This window comes from Rhinolophus hipposideros, assembly GCF_964194185.1.
Source record: "Rhinolophus hipposideros genome assembly, chromosome: 15".
NCBI classification, from domain to species: domain Eukaryota; kingdom Metazoa; phylum Chordata; class Mammalia; order Chiroptera; family Rhinolophidae; genus Rhinolophus; species Rhinolophus hipposideros.
Window position 1 is genome coordinate 49,853,842 of NC_138061.1, and position 14,352 is coordinate 49,868,193.

General features: G+C 35.1%; 1 protein-coding gene across 10 annotated transcripts in view; it reads right to left on the reverse strand.

The window, feature by feature from the left end:
* ASCC1 (activating signal cointegrator 1 complex subunit 1) overlaps nucleotides 1–14,352 on the reverse strand; it is a 93,500-nt gene that overhangs the window by 54,729 nt on the left and 24,419 nt on the right. For all 10 annotated transcript variants that reach the window (XR_013994989.1, XM_081074349.1, XM_081074346.1 and 7 more), the window contains exon 6: nucleotides 4,584–4,720. Coding sequence is in view for 9 of the 10 variants with exons in the window: in XM_081074349.1 (XP_080930475.1) it covers nucleotides 4,584–4,720 (137 nt within the window). In the remaining variant the exon portion in view is untranslated. The remainder of the gene's footprint in view (nucleotides 1–4,583; nucleotides 4,721–14,352) is intronic.

Consider the following 14,352-nt stretch of genomic DNA (forward strand, 5'->3'; position numbering starts at 1 on the left):
CTATTTTAGATAGATATCTGATAGAGAAAAAGTATAACCTTGATCATAAGTATCCCTGTAACCACCTCTAATAAGTGGGATATTCTAAAAACACAAGCCAAGCTCTGAACTATTGTCTGAGGCCTGTAGCTTCAATTAACAATACAGTGTATCTCCATTCCAAGTACGTAATAGCCAAAGAATTCAATATGATAGACTGCCATTCAATCCTATCACAAAGTGCAGTGAACAAAACTTACTTAAGAAAAAAAAAAACAAAACAATTTAATACCCACCCTACTTTCCTCTACATTTTTCATTTCTAACCCTGCATATAGTTCACCAGAAAGCACCACAGTATTAGTTTAGTGTCCCACTAAAATGTTTTTACTGAGTTAAGATTTAAATGTTATAGAGGTCAATTTCTAGAGGTCAATACAAGAAAGAGCCATGTGAACAATGTTTTTGCATTTTCTGCAAAACACCTGGCGAAGACACTGCTTGTCATCATTCTGGGTTATTTATGTTAAGATTTACATGACAAATTTTTCTTGGATTGAGAACCAGAAAAAAATTCTCACCTAAAAAATTGTTATGTTCCTTTTTGTCATATCAGAACTATAATAATAGCTGTGTTTCTTCTTTGCATTTAGTTCAGGTATACTGATGCTCGGAAATAGCACTAAATTTTAATGTTCAAGTACAATTATCACCTTGGTTTTCAGGTAGAATTTTCTCCCCATTACATCTTTATGGTTTCTGAGCTCTTTGACTCACTTCTTTTGTATATACGTCCTCACTGTAAACTACCTCAAATCCTTGGAATTAGCTAGGGTACCAAGAACACAAAAATGAAACGGGATCCACAGCCTTCCTTATGAGCAGAAACAGAAACTCTTTCAACCTATTATTCCTAAAATTTAAGAGGGAGATTAAAGAGCAAAAGAGAAACCCAATGCACTGGTTTGCTGGATGCTTTTTGTCTTGGTGACTAAACTATTCCACCTGGGATGCCAGTGATATATTTTACAATTGAGTGACATCTGAGGCAATAATGAGGAACTAACATTTGTCCATGGGGTATTTTTCCTCCTCTTCTTCCCTCCTTCTTGTCTCTTTTTAACTTCTTATTTGCTTTTCCCTCAGGCTTACTGGGAACACCTAGGTACAAGTAGAGTTATACTAGAGCTATGGAAGTGCTGCATACTTGTCAGGCTATACACTCAGAGCCACTGCACTGTTTGTGTTCTACATCTTACAAAGAAAAGTCACCAGGGACACAGTCAGAGCTTCAGCGTTTACTAAACACTGTGAATAATTCATTCACAATCTAGACAGCTACATGAGCCTTTGGCCTAAGAACTGAAATCAAAGTGCTATTTCTTGTCAGGTAATAAACATCCTTAAACTCAAAAACCACCCCCAAATTTAAAACACATATTCTTTAAAATATCTATATAGCACCACAATTTTAATTATATTCCAAGATAGCCGCATTTAATATTTTAATTTAAAAAGCCATCAAATTAAACTACAGCACATTATATACTAGTCTATTCGTTTTCAATGTTTTTATTTTTTAAGTTTTAATTTGGGATCGTTACATCAAAAAAGGTTCAGGTTAGAGATGCCATTGTTTACTGAAGTATATCAAGTACAAAGGCTAAGATCAAAGAGCAAAAATAAAGAAAAAAGTTAGATACATTTTATTCACCAGAGCTGTAATATAAATCTTTTTCTTTTTAAGGAGACATTGCTTCCTTTTTGGGAAACAAGGCACTGCTAACCAATCCAAACTGCCAATTCTGATTTTCATCCTCCTTTTCATAAATAAATTAATTTTGTCTATTATATATTTTTTAAACAAGTGTGTGTAGCAGAGAGGAAGGTGGGAGAAGAGGGTTGGGGAGGCTTATTTTACTTGCTGGTTTCAAATCTTCCCAGCTTTTTGAAAAGAGCATGTTCAAAAAAATTTTTGCCTGCACTGCAGATTTTTGGCAGGGTAACTTTGTCCTATTTCAAAAGCTTTGCTGAATTTGAAAAACTACAATTACTGTTTTCATCCTGTCATGTCAAAAATTCTGAGGAACTATTAAGGCTGCTCTTCACTACCTATGCACATCAACCAGGATACTGAAAGGGCTCCGATTCGGCATTTAGTCACAAAAGGCACCAAGAGACATAAAAGAGAGGAACTTAGCTAAATCCTCACATAGCTCAGGATAAACCTTCAGTGATTAAAAACCTTGACCTGATTTTCATAAAGTAAGAAAAATAAAATAAAATAAAATACTTCTCTAAACAAATATTTTATCTACCTTTGAATTTTTTTTTTTAGGATTATCCCACTGGTAGCCAAGGAAATGCAGCTGCTTTCAGTTTCATTTAGCAAAAAGTGATTTGGTACTAAATTGAAGTACTGATTCTTAAACCAGGTAAAATTGCTCTGCTTTGTAAGGTAAAGCATCAAGTTTTCTTTTATGCAAGGAAAATTGTAAATATCTAATTACAAACACCAAATTATTTTGAATTTCAGGTAAGATCGAGAGAAAATAGCTGCATCCATAACAACTAACAACACAAAGAAGTATTCTGTGTTGTTTGAAATTCAGAAAGAATAGGCAGACTGCAAACCCAATCAGCTTATGATTTTGCTCAAGAAAAATATGTTCAAAACAATTAATGGAAAAGGAGAAATGGCCCACAAATAAGTCGTGTATGACACAGTTTCATATACAACATAACTAGAGAAACAAAATGTAATCCTTTTACCTTGTTTTTACCAATGAACCAGGTGACCCATTTCTACAAGGCCATGTTAGAACAGTACAGGACCTGAATATTAAAATTTAGTTTTTTAAAAAACTATTCAAGTGAGTCAATTTTCAAATTTCTCTTGTTCTTCATGAATACTAAATAAAAGGAATAAAAGGAAAGGGGGGAAGAGATATATTTCAGCTATCTTTGAAATATAGCTCTCTCCTGGGTATCTACCCAAAAAATCTGAAAACATTCCTCTATAGAGACACGTGTACTCCAATGTTCATTGCAGCTTTGTTTACGGTGGCCAAGACATGGAAACAACCAAAATGTCCTTCAATAGATGAATGGATAAAGAAGTTGTGGTATATATACACAATGGAATACTATTCCGCGTTAAGGAAAGATGATATAGGAGCATTTGTGACAACATGGATGGATCTTGAGAGTATAATGCTAAGTGAAATAAGTCAGAGAGACAAAGCAGAGAACCCTATGATTTCACTGATATGTGGTATATAAACCAAAAACAACAAGACAAACAAATGAGAAAGAAAAACTCATAGACACAGACAATAATTTAGTGGTTACCAGAGGGTAAGGGGGTAGGGGGTGGGTGATGAGGGTAAGGGGGATCAAATATATGGTGATGGAAGGAGAACTGACTCTGGGTGGTGAACACACAATGGGATTTATAGTCGATGTAATACAGAATTGTACACCTGAAATCTATGTAAATTTACTAACAATTGTCACCCCAATAAATTTAATTAAAAAAATAAAAATAAAAATAAAATAAAATAAAAGAAATATAGCTATTAGGTCAGATGTATGTGGAAATTTAAATTTTACAGTAAAAATAAAAACAACTTTGCCCCCAGGACAGCAATGTTTTCCCTGAGCCAAAACAGATTGCTTGGTTAATTTCCGGTATCCTCACAACGACTCACACAAAATTTCCTGTATTAAAAAAAGGAAATTAAAGTCTGAATTTCTGAAATACAATGAAGACTTTCCCAGGAGATCATGTTATAATGTTTGAGTAACTGTGGTAGGCAAAATAATGGTTCTCCAAAGATGCCCACATCCTACTCACATGGCAGACTTTTGCAGATACGATTAAATTTAAGGAGTGTGAGATGAGGAAGATTATCCTTGATTACCTGGCTGGACTCCATCAAATCACAGGAGTCCTTAAAAACAGAGAACCTTTCCCACTGTGGGCAGAGAGAGACATGACAACAGAAGAAGGGTCAGAGAGATGTGACATTGCTAGCCTAGTGCTAAAGATGGAGGAAGGGGACCACTAGCCTCTAACAGTGAGTGGCCTCTAGAAGCTGGACTTTAAAGGCAAGGAAATAGATTCCCCCCTAGAGCTTCCAGAAAGGAACACAGCTCTGCCAATACCTTAATTTTAGCCCAGTAAAACCCATATTAGACTTCTGTCCCACAGAACTATGATAATAAATTTGTATTGTTTTAAGCCACCAAGTGTGTAGTGATGTGTTACAGCAGCACAGAAAAACAATACAGTAGCCTATATTCTTCCACAGATAATGAAGATAATTTTCTTTTGGAGAAAATAATGGGATGCCCTGTTAAAGAACGGAATTTGCCTACTGAACTAGTATAATTTAAGGTAGAAGCTTTTCATAAAAATTTGTAAATATATGCTTTAAATCCATTTTAAACCTTTCAGACAATGGTCCAATGTTAAGTGTTACAAATGGGTGAGTCAACAAAACCTGTTCCCATGTCACCCAGCTTCCTAGTCCAAAACAAGTCTGATATACCAAAAAGAAGCCCGTATGGGTGTCCACCCTTCCCCATTCTGGATTACTCACTCAATGAATTCCTCTTTACACTGCTGCAGCATCTCACATGTCTGCTGAATCTCTTGCTCACTCAAAAGCACCAACATCCCAATTGTCAGGTGAAGTTTTTTGGGATTCTGGAAAATAGTGCTATCAACTCCATGATCCTGTTATCAATGGGAGAAAAAAAAGACACTCAGGCCATATAGAAGTGAATGGTAGGAATAGAATTTAGAGTCCAGAAATAAGCCCACACATTTATGACCAACTGACTTTCAATCATGGTGCCAAGACAATTTAACAGAGAAAGAAGAGTCGCTTCAACACACGATGCTGAGACAACTGAATATCCATATGCAAAAAAGTGAAGCTGGATCCTCATACTATATATAGAAATTATATCAAAATGAATCAATGACCTAAACATAAAAGCTAAAACCATAAATCTCTTAGAAGAAAAATAGGGGTAAATCTTCATGACCTTAGGCTTGGCAATGGATTCTTAGATATGATACCAATAGTGTTCAACAAAAGAAAAAAAATAAATTAAGCTTCATCAAAATTAAAAACTTCTGTGTATCACAGGACACTATCAAGAAAGTAAAAAGGGAGGTATCTCAGAAATCTGAAAATGGAACTACATTATGACCCAGCAATTCCATTCCTAGGCATCTATCCGGAGAAATCCAAAACTCCAATTCAAAAATCTGTATGCACTCCTAAGTTTATTGCAGCACTTTACACAATAGCCAAGACATGGAAACAACCGAAATGCCCATCGGTAGACGACTGGATTAAGAAACTGTGGTACATTTATACAATGGAGTATTACGCAGCCATAAAGAAAAAAGAAATCTTACCATTTGCAACAACATGGATGGATCTAGAGAACATTATGTTAAGCGAAATAAGTCAGAGAAAGACAAGTACCATATGATCTCACTTATATGCGGAGTCTAAAGAAAAGAATAAGTGAATGAACTAATCAGAAACAGTTCTGGGGACAAAGAGGAAAAACTGAGGGTTGTTAGATGGTTGGGGGGGTGGGAATAAGGGGAAAGGTGAGGGGATTAGAAAACAGTCGGTAACCACAAAATGGCCTCAGGGTTTTTGAAAAGTAATTTGGGGAACGTAATCAATAATGTTGTAAAGATTTTGTAGGGTATCTGATGGACACATGTCCCATTTGGGAGACCACCTCAGGGAAGAGGTAGATGCTTGATCAATGTACTGTACACCTGAAGCTGAACAATAATGAATGCCAACTATAATTTTATATATATAATGTGATGGCTCGGTGCGATGTCGGAGAGATAGTGGAAGGGGGGTTGGGGGGAGGGGGAGTCCACAGTGTGAGGGATATACATGATGAACGTCTAAGTATTACCTTGTCTTGTGCACCTGAAATTAAAAAAAAAAAAAAAAGAAAGAAAGAAAGTAAAAAGAGGACGGCCGGATGGCTCAATTGGTTAGAGGGCGAGCTCTTAACAACAAGGTTGTCAGTTCAATTCCCGCATGGAATGGTGGGCTGCACTCCCTGAAACTAAGATTGAAAACAGCGACTGGACTTGGAGCTGAGCTGCGCCCTCCACAACTAGACTGAAGGACAATGACTTGACTTGAAGCTGATGGGTCCTAAAAAAAACACACTGTTCCCTAATATTCCCCAATAAAGAAAGCAAAAAGATAACCTATAGAATAGGAGAATATCTGTAAATCATATATCTGATAAGAGTCTAGTATCCATGATATATAAAGAACATTTACAACTCAACAACTAAAAGACAAAAAACCCAATTTAATATTTACTACTCAGCAACTAAAAGACAAAGAACCCAATTTAAAAAATAGATAATGGACTTGAGTAGACATTTCTCCAAAGATATACTAATAGCCAACAAGTACATGAAGATGTTTTACTTCAGTAGTGATTTAGAGGAATGCAAATCAAAACCATGAGGTACCATTTCACACTCGTTAGGCTGGCTATAATAAAAAATTTGGAAAATAACACGTACTGGCAAGGATGTGCTTAATGGGTACAGGATTTCCTTTCGGGGTGATGAAAATATTTTGAAATGATATAGAGCTGGTAGTTGCACAACACTGTAAATGCAATAAATGTCACTGAATCACTCACTTTAAAATTTATGTAAATTTCTCAATAAAAAAATATTTTAAGAAAAGGAACTGGTAGCCTAATAGAATGGCAAGTCCAGGAAAAACAGAATGCCATCTAAATGTAGGTTCTAAAAATATCTTTTGCCCTTTATCAGCTTTGTTAGTTTCAGAGCAACTGGGCCTTTTCTGGGCTTCCTCCCCAAATAATATATTCTTTATAATGTAAACAGCATGGTTTCTATCTTTGCAGTATTTTTAGGTAAAATACTCTATGTAAAGAACAAATTCTCCCAAGCAAAGAGATGAGTGAAAAATGCATTTGGAGAGATATCCAAACATTGAATTGCCACATCAAATATGATCATCCTTTTCTTGCATCATTGTTCCTTGCATTTGAAAACTTTTGTCTCTGAGGAGCAAAAAAGGTAAATATACTCATAAATATACTCATATCCCCTCCCTTTTTAAATTGAAATGAAACTCATTTTACATACAATTAACCTTTTTAAAGTGCACAATTTAATAGTATTTATGCACTGTACAACCACCAGCTCTCTTTATTTTCAAAACTTTTTCATCACCTCATAAAAACACTCCAAAACCACTAAATAATCACCCCCGATTCCCTATCTCCTATCCCCTGGATTGCTTTCTGTTTCTTGGATTTTTCTGTTTGGATATAGCATATCAAAGGGATCATACAATATATGACCTTTTCTCTCTGGCTTCTTTCACTTAGCATGTTTTCAAAGTTCACCCAAGTTGTAGCATGTACGTATTGGTCCATACATACCAATACGTAGCATCCACTCCTGTTTATGGCTGAATAATATGCATATTCCATCATATGTATACAACACAATTTGTTTATCCATTCATCCCTTGAGGAGTATTTGGGTTCTTTCCACCTTTTGGCTCTTAAGAATAAGGCTGCCATAAACAGTCATGTACAAGTTTCTGTTTTGACATATGTTTTCAATTCCTTTGGGCATATACCTAAGCGTGGAATTGGTGGGTCATGTGGTAATTCTATGTTTAACTTTTTGAGGAACCACTAAATTGTTTTCCACAGCATCTGAATGAACCATTTTACATTCCCAGCAGCAATGTACAAGGGTTCCTATTTCTCTACGTCTTTGTCAAGACTTATTACTTTCCTTTTTTTAATTATAGCCATGCTTGTGGGTGCAAAGTGGTGTCTCACAGAGGTTTTGAATTGCATTTCCCCGTTGACCTATGACATTGAATATCTTTTTATGCCCTTGTTAGACATTTGTACATCTCCTTTGAAGAAATATATGTTCAAATCTTTTGCCTGTTTTCTGCCTTTTTATTGAGCTGTAAGAATTTCTTATATATTCTGACACTAGTCCCATATCAGATCGTGAATCCTTTTTGAAGGTAAGTAGGTCTCAAATTTCATTATACTCATTCTGCAAATGAAAACAAGAAAAAAAGTTGAGAATCTTCTCATCTAACAGGAGCAAAATAGGAATTCTATCTTTAAATTCTAATTTCTTATCCCATAATCTGATCCCTGGACTAATAAACCATCCCCAAGGCAGAGACATGTACTTATCAAATGCAGATAGTTTACATCCTATTCTTGTTTTGCCTAAGACCGCCTAATTTTTGTCTTGGAAAAAGGAGTTAATCGATTACTCATTTTTCTGTTAATGGAGGTTGAGCTATTTCTACATCTGATGAAAAGTTGTGTGTTCTATACATCAACCCAAATTGCCTCATTTAATGAAAGCTATTTTAGGAACAATCAGCTTTAAATGTGCAAGGAAGGCTAAGTGCAACGCTTATCACCCTAGCTGCTCCAACCTGCAGTACAATCTGTCAGTTTAGGAAGGCATGTAAAGTGTTAAAAAGCTCCCCTCTCAAAGATTCTAATATGTACAATTCCGTCTCAAGCTATGATTGAGAATTGCTCCCTCAGTAATAAGAGCTAATATGTTTCCAGCCTTTACTCTGTTCCAGGCATTTCCTATGTACTTATATAGATAAACACCCTAGAGGGAGGTAGTAGTATCCACATTTTACAGATGACGAAACTGAGGCACACAGAAATAATGCCACTTTCCCAAAGTAACACGGTTAGGAAGGGATGAAGCCAAAATTCAAACCCAGGCAGCCAAGCCCCCATGTCTGCGCTCTGATCGCTGTTACTTCACCTCTCTAGTACCAGCTGCCCAGCTGAGGATGGAGCAATGTGACCATCACCCAGAGGCAAATCCTTATGAATTTCAACAAGTTCACACAATAAGTGAGTCTGATCACTAAACTAGTCCTGAGAATAAAGCAAATCTCATAATTCTGTAAAAAAGAAAAGTGGTTTTAATATGTCTTTCTAAGATATGATACCAAAAGCATGATTTAAAAAAAGGATGAATTAAATTTGATCACAATTAAAAACTAGTACTTCAAAAGACTCCATTAAGGAAATGAAAAGACAAGCCAAAGAGAAAAACATGTAGGAAAAACATTTAGCAAATCATGCATCTGATAAATATAAATATATAAAAAGTTCTTAAAACTCAATAATAAAGAGATATACAATCCAATTTTAAAATGAGCAAAGGATTTGAATGGACATTTCACCAAAGAAGATATACTAATGGCTAACAAACATGTGAAAAGATGCTCAATATTATTAGTCATTAAGGAATGCAAATCAAAACCAAAATGAGATATCACTTCACACTCACTAGAATGATGACTGTCATAAAACAGATAGAATAACAAGTGTAGGTGAGAATATGCACAAACTGAACTGCTCTTACGTTTCTGGGAAGAATGTAAAACATTTTAGCCACTTTGGAAAACAGTTTGGCAGTTTCCTCAAAAAGTTAAACATGAATTTATAATACTACCCTGCTATTTCTTAAGATTCTACTCAAGAAAAATGAAAACATAGGTTCACATAAAGACTTGCAATTGAATTTCACAGCAGTAAGAGCCAAAAATAAAAACAATCCAAATGTCCATTAATTGTTTGAAATAGATAAACAAGACACGGTATAGCCATACAATGAAATACTATTGGGCAATAAAAAGTAATGAACTACTAATACATGCAACAGTATCGATAAACTTCAAAAACATTAGCTAAGCAAAAGAAGCCAGATGCAAAAGATAACATATTATATGATTCCATTTATGCAAAATGGCCAGAAAAGGCAAATCTATAGAGACTGAAAGATTAATGGTTGCTTGGCGTCAGGGGTGGGACTGCAAACAGGTAAAATCCCGGGATCTTTTTGGATCGATGGAGATGTTCTAAAACTGTACTGTGGTAAAGGTTGCCCAACTCTGTAAATTTACTAAAAATGATTGAATTGTACATTTAAGATGGGTGCCTTTTTTTGGTATGCAAACTATACCTCAATAAAGCTGTTAAACATAGTTTTGTATGCCTTTTCCTTTTAAGAGCATACTAGCAAAGTTGGAGCAAGTTTTTACCTGTAACTCAACCTGCCGACAGTTATTCATGGAATAGTTTAAGAGTAGTCGTCTCCTATTTGATCTTTCCTATTTGATGACTTCCCAAAGGTCTTTCAACCTATAATGTTAAAAACACCGTTTACACACAGAAATCTTTGTAGATGATAAAGGTGGTATCTCAAATTACTAAGGAAAATCTGTTTTTTTCTTAACAAATTATGTTGGGGCAATTGGACAGCCACTTGGAAAAAGAATAAAATTATATCCATTCCTTGCACCACGTACAAGAATAAACTCAAAATCAAAGACTAAAATGTAAAAAATGAAACTATAAAAAGAAGAAAACATGGATGAATTACTTCTTAATCTGAATGTAGAAAAAGGCTTTTAAACTAAGACCAGAAATCCAGATGCAATAAGAAAAAAGACTAATACTTATAAACAGAAAGCGCTTACATGGGAAAAAACATAAGCAAAGTCAAAAGACAAACAATATACTAAAAGAAAATACTTGCAACATATACCACAGATAAAGGGATAGTTCCAATATATAAAGGACTTAAAAATCAGAGAAAAAATGACTAAAAATGCTATTTAACAATATGCAAGAAACATAAATAGACATTTCACAGAAATGAAGATATAAAAATGACGAAAACATACGGAAAGATGTACAATTTCACTCATGAAAAGGGCAAATTAAAACTGCACTGAAAACCATTTCTTGCCCATCAAACGACCAAAAATTCAAAAGCTAGACCATATACTCTACTCGAGAGGCTGGGGGAAAACAGATACTTCACACATTGCTAGTTGAAATATACAATGGTACAACCCCTGTGGAGGAAAATCTGGCAATATTTAACAAAACGAAAGGTACATTAAGTATTCACCCTTTCACCTAGCGTTATGGACTAAATTCTGTCCCCCACCCCCACCCAAAATCATATTTAAGCCCTAACTCCCAATGTGACAATATTTGAAAATGGAACCTTTTAGAATGTAATTAAGGTTAAATGAGATCATATTAAGGGTGGGACCCTAATCCAATAGCATCTTTATAAAAAGAGGAAGAGATACCAGGAGCACGTGCACACTGAGAAAAGGCCATGTGAGGACACAGCAAGAAGGCAGTAGTTTGGAAGCAAGGAAGAAAGGTCTCAAAAGAAACTAACCCTGCCAGCACCGTGATCTTGGACTTCCAGCCTCCAGAACTGTGAAAAAATAAATCTCTGTTGTATAAGCAACTCAGTCTGTAGTATTCTGTTATATCAGCCCAAGCAGTCTAATACAACGAGGAATCCTACTTCTGGGAATTTATCTTGAAGACATACATATTTTCAACAATATAAAATACAGGCGCATTACTGGAAAATATCTAAATGTCCAAGTATAGAAGGCTGGTTGAAAACCATGTATAAACACATGTGTAAACTGATAGAGTCATTTTCAGGACATAATGGTAAATGAAAAAAGAACAGTGCGGAAGAGCAGATAGTTTGCTACCATTTGTGTAAGAAAGAAGGGAAAATAAGAAAACATAACATATACCTATGTTACTTGTTCTACAACAAGAAACATAAGACAAATAAACCAAAAAGCAATGAAGGGACAGAGTGGGACTCAAAAATGTGTGACACTTCTGAATATACCCTTTTGCATAGCTTTGACTTTGGAAACATGTTGATGCTCTACATATTCAAAATAAAATTAAATCGACAGGATGAGAAGAGGGGAAAAACTAAATGTTGAAAGCAAACTAAAAATAAACCTAACTGTATTTAAAATGAATAACAAAAACCACACTTAGAGGGAGTTTAAAAAGGAAATACTAAACCAAATAACTTATAAACACAATATTTAACTTTATATATCTTAGTTTTATTTTGTTTCGTTTTGTTTTTTTGGAGTGGGGACTGCAAACAAATCCTGAATTCTTTTTATTAGGTTTATTTTTTATAGATGTCTGGGCAAAGCAAATCAAAACTATTTTAGATGTATTATAGGCTTGAGTAAATGAGTAAAAGTGCTGATGTTGGAAGTCAGGATTCTTACTGTGGAAGGAGGGACATAAAAATATGGAGTAAAAGAAGGCAAGAAAGAATCCTGTGGGGATGGACTGCTATCGGAGCTATTTTTGTCAACTCTCAACTTCTAAAATGCATACAGTCAGCCCTCTGTATCCACGGGTGTCAACCAAGTGCAGGCTGAAAATATTTGGGAAAAATATCTCAGACAGTTCTAAAAAGCAAAACTAAATTTTTCACACTCCAAGCACTAGGCTGAATCCATGAAAATGAAGTGACGTGTAGACAGACATACCCTGTTGTAGCCTGTATGCAAACATAGGTTATATGCAAATACTAAGCCATTTTACATAAGAGACTTAAGCATCCTCACATTTTGGTATCAGCAGGGGGTCCAGGAACAGATGTCCTGCGGATAGCGAGGGATGACTGTACATGCACAAATACGTACATATGTACATGTATATATATGTATATATACGTGCATATATTTTCTGGTTCTGTCCACAGAAAAGGGCCTAGAAGCAGATACCCTGAGCACACCTAGCACCAAATACCAATTCCCACTAAAGGAACCAAAGGTCTTAGAGGAATGGCTGATTCCAGGGCTGAAGCACGGAAGTACAAGATAAGCCTGGAATTATCTTATTATGCCAGAAAGTATAGAAATAATTGGGGAGGAGGGTGGAAGAAAGGTATGTCACTAACACAGGAACCAGTGAGGGCCCCTCCACCATCAGTTAAATGAAGGACAATTTGAGCACTAAAATAATTAAGAATAATTTATAAACTATTAAAAGGTAGGAATGTATGATTCTATATCAATGATAGATGAGAAGAGAAGGTTGTTTCTTACAGAATACTGACTGTCAACTGGCAAATATGGAGAAAACACCAAAGTTGGAAAATCCTAAGTTTGCAACCATCATAGCAAAGATTGGTTCAGGCAAGAATCATCAAAGGATACTAAATCAAAGGGGAAATTTTGTTGAGAATTAGAATATTTGCATAGTCTTAAAATGTCGACCCACAGATTGCTTACTGGTTGTAAGGAAAAATAACAGTAACTATACAGTGAAGAAATTAATCAACATCTTTGACTGGACGGTGTAAAAATTAACATTGTCAATAAAGGGCATCATATCTAGATGAGATATTTTGAGAAAGACTTATCATCACTTATGCAATATTCTAGCCAGGAATGCATAACCTCAGTCTACTCGTGAGGAAACATCAAACAGACCCCAAATGAGCATTCTGGTTTTTTAAATTTATTATTTATTAAAGAAGCATTCTATCTTTTTTTTTTTAAGTCAATGTCAATAAAGACAAAGAAAGGCTGTGGAAATGGTCCAGGTCCAAGGAGACTAAAGAGACCTAACAACTAAATACAACATCTAATCATCGACTAGATCCTATGCTAGAGAGGAGAAAATGCTGTAATGAACAAAATTAGAATGGGGATGGTAAAACACAGACAAAAGTATCAATACTAAACCTATTGAAGTTGAAAATTTCATGTTTTAAACATAGTAAACATGTTACTATGTTTAAAAAAATTCTGATTTCATAGGAAATACATATTGAAGTATTTGGAGGTAAAGGGCCATGACATACACAACGCACTCTATAGTAGTTCAGGAAGAAAGCAAAAGAGAATAAAACAAATACAGGAAAATATTAACAAAAGGTGAATATGAGTAAAGGGTACTATCTGTAGTCTTAACTTTTCTATGAGTTTATAATTATTGGGATTATAATTAAGAGGATACTATTGCTACTGTAACAAATGTCCACAAACTCAGTGGTTTAAAACTACACAGATTTATTATCTTACTATCTAGAAAGAGGAAGCTCTTGAACTTTTCTTTTCTTACCTTACCCTTTGGGAGCCTACCACTTCAGTCAACTTGAGTCCACTTGCCAAGGAAACACTAAATACTGGGAAACAAAACATAGAGAATGCACAAGAGCAGGAAAAGGAACAAACAGATGGGTTACCTAAAGCCCATATAATCTGCAGTCTTTTGGGGAATTCTGAGCCATAAGCATTCGAATAGTCTTTAACTGTATGTATTAGAGATCATATAATTTATATGTAACCCAACAGGACAATCTTTTAGAAATACCCTAAATTTTACCCTGCCTGTCAATGATATCTTCTAAGAAAAACTTTTCTCTTACTGAATTACCTCAATTTA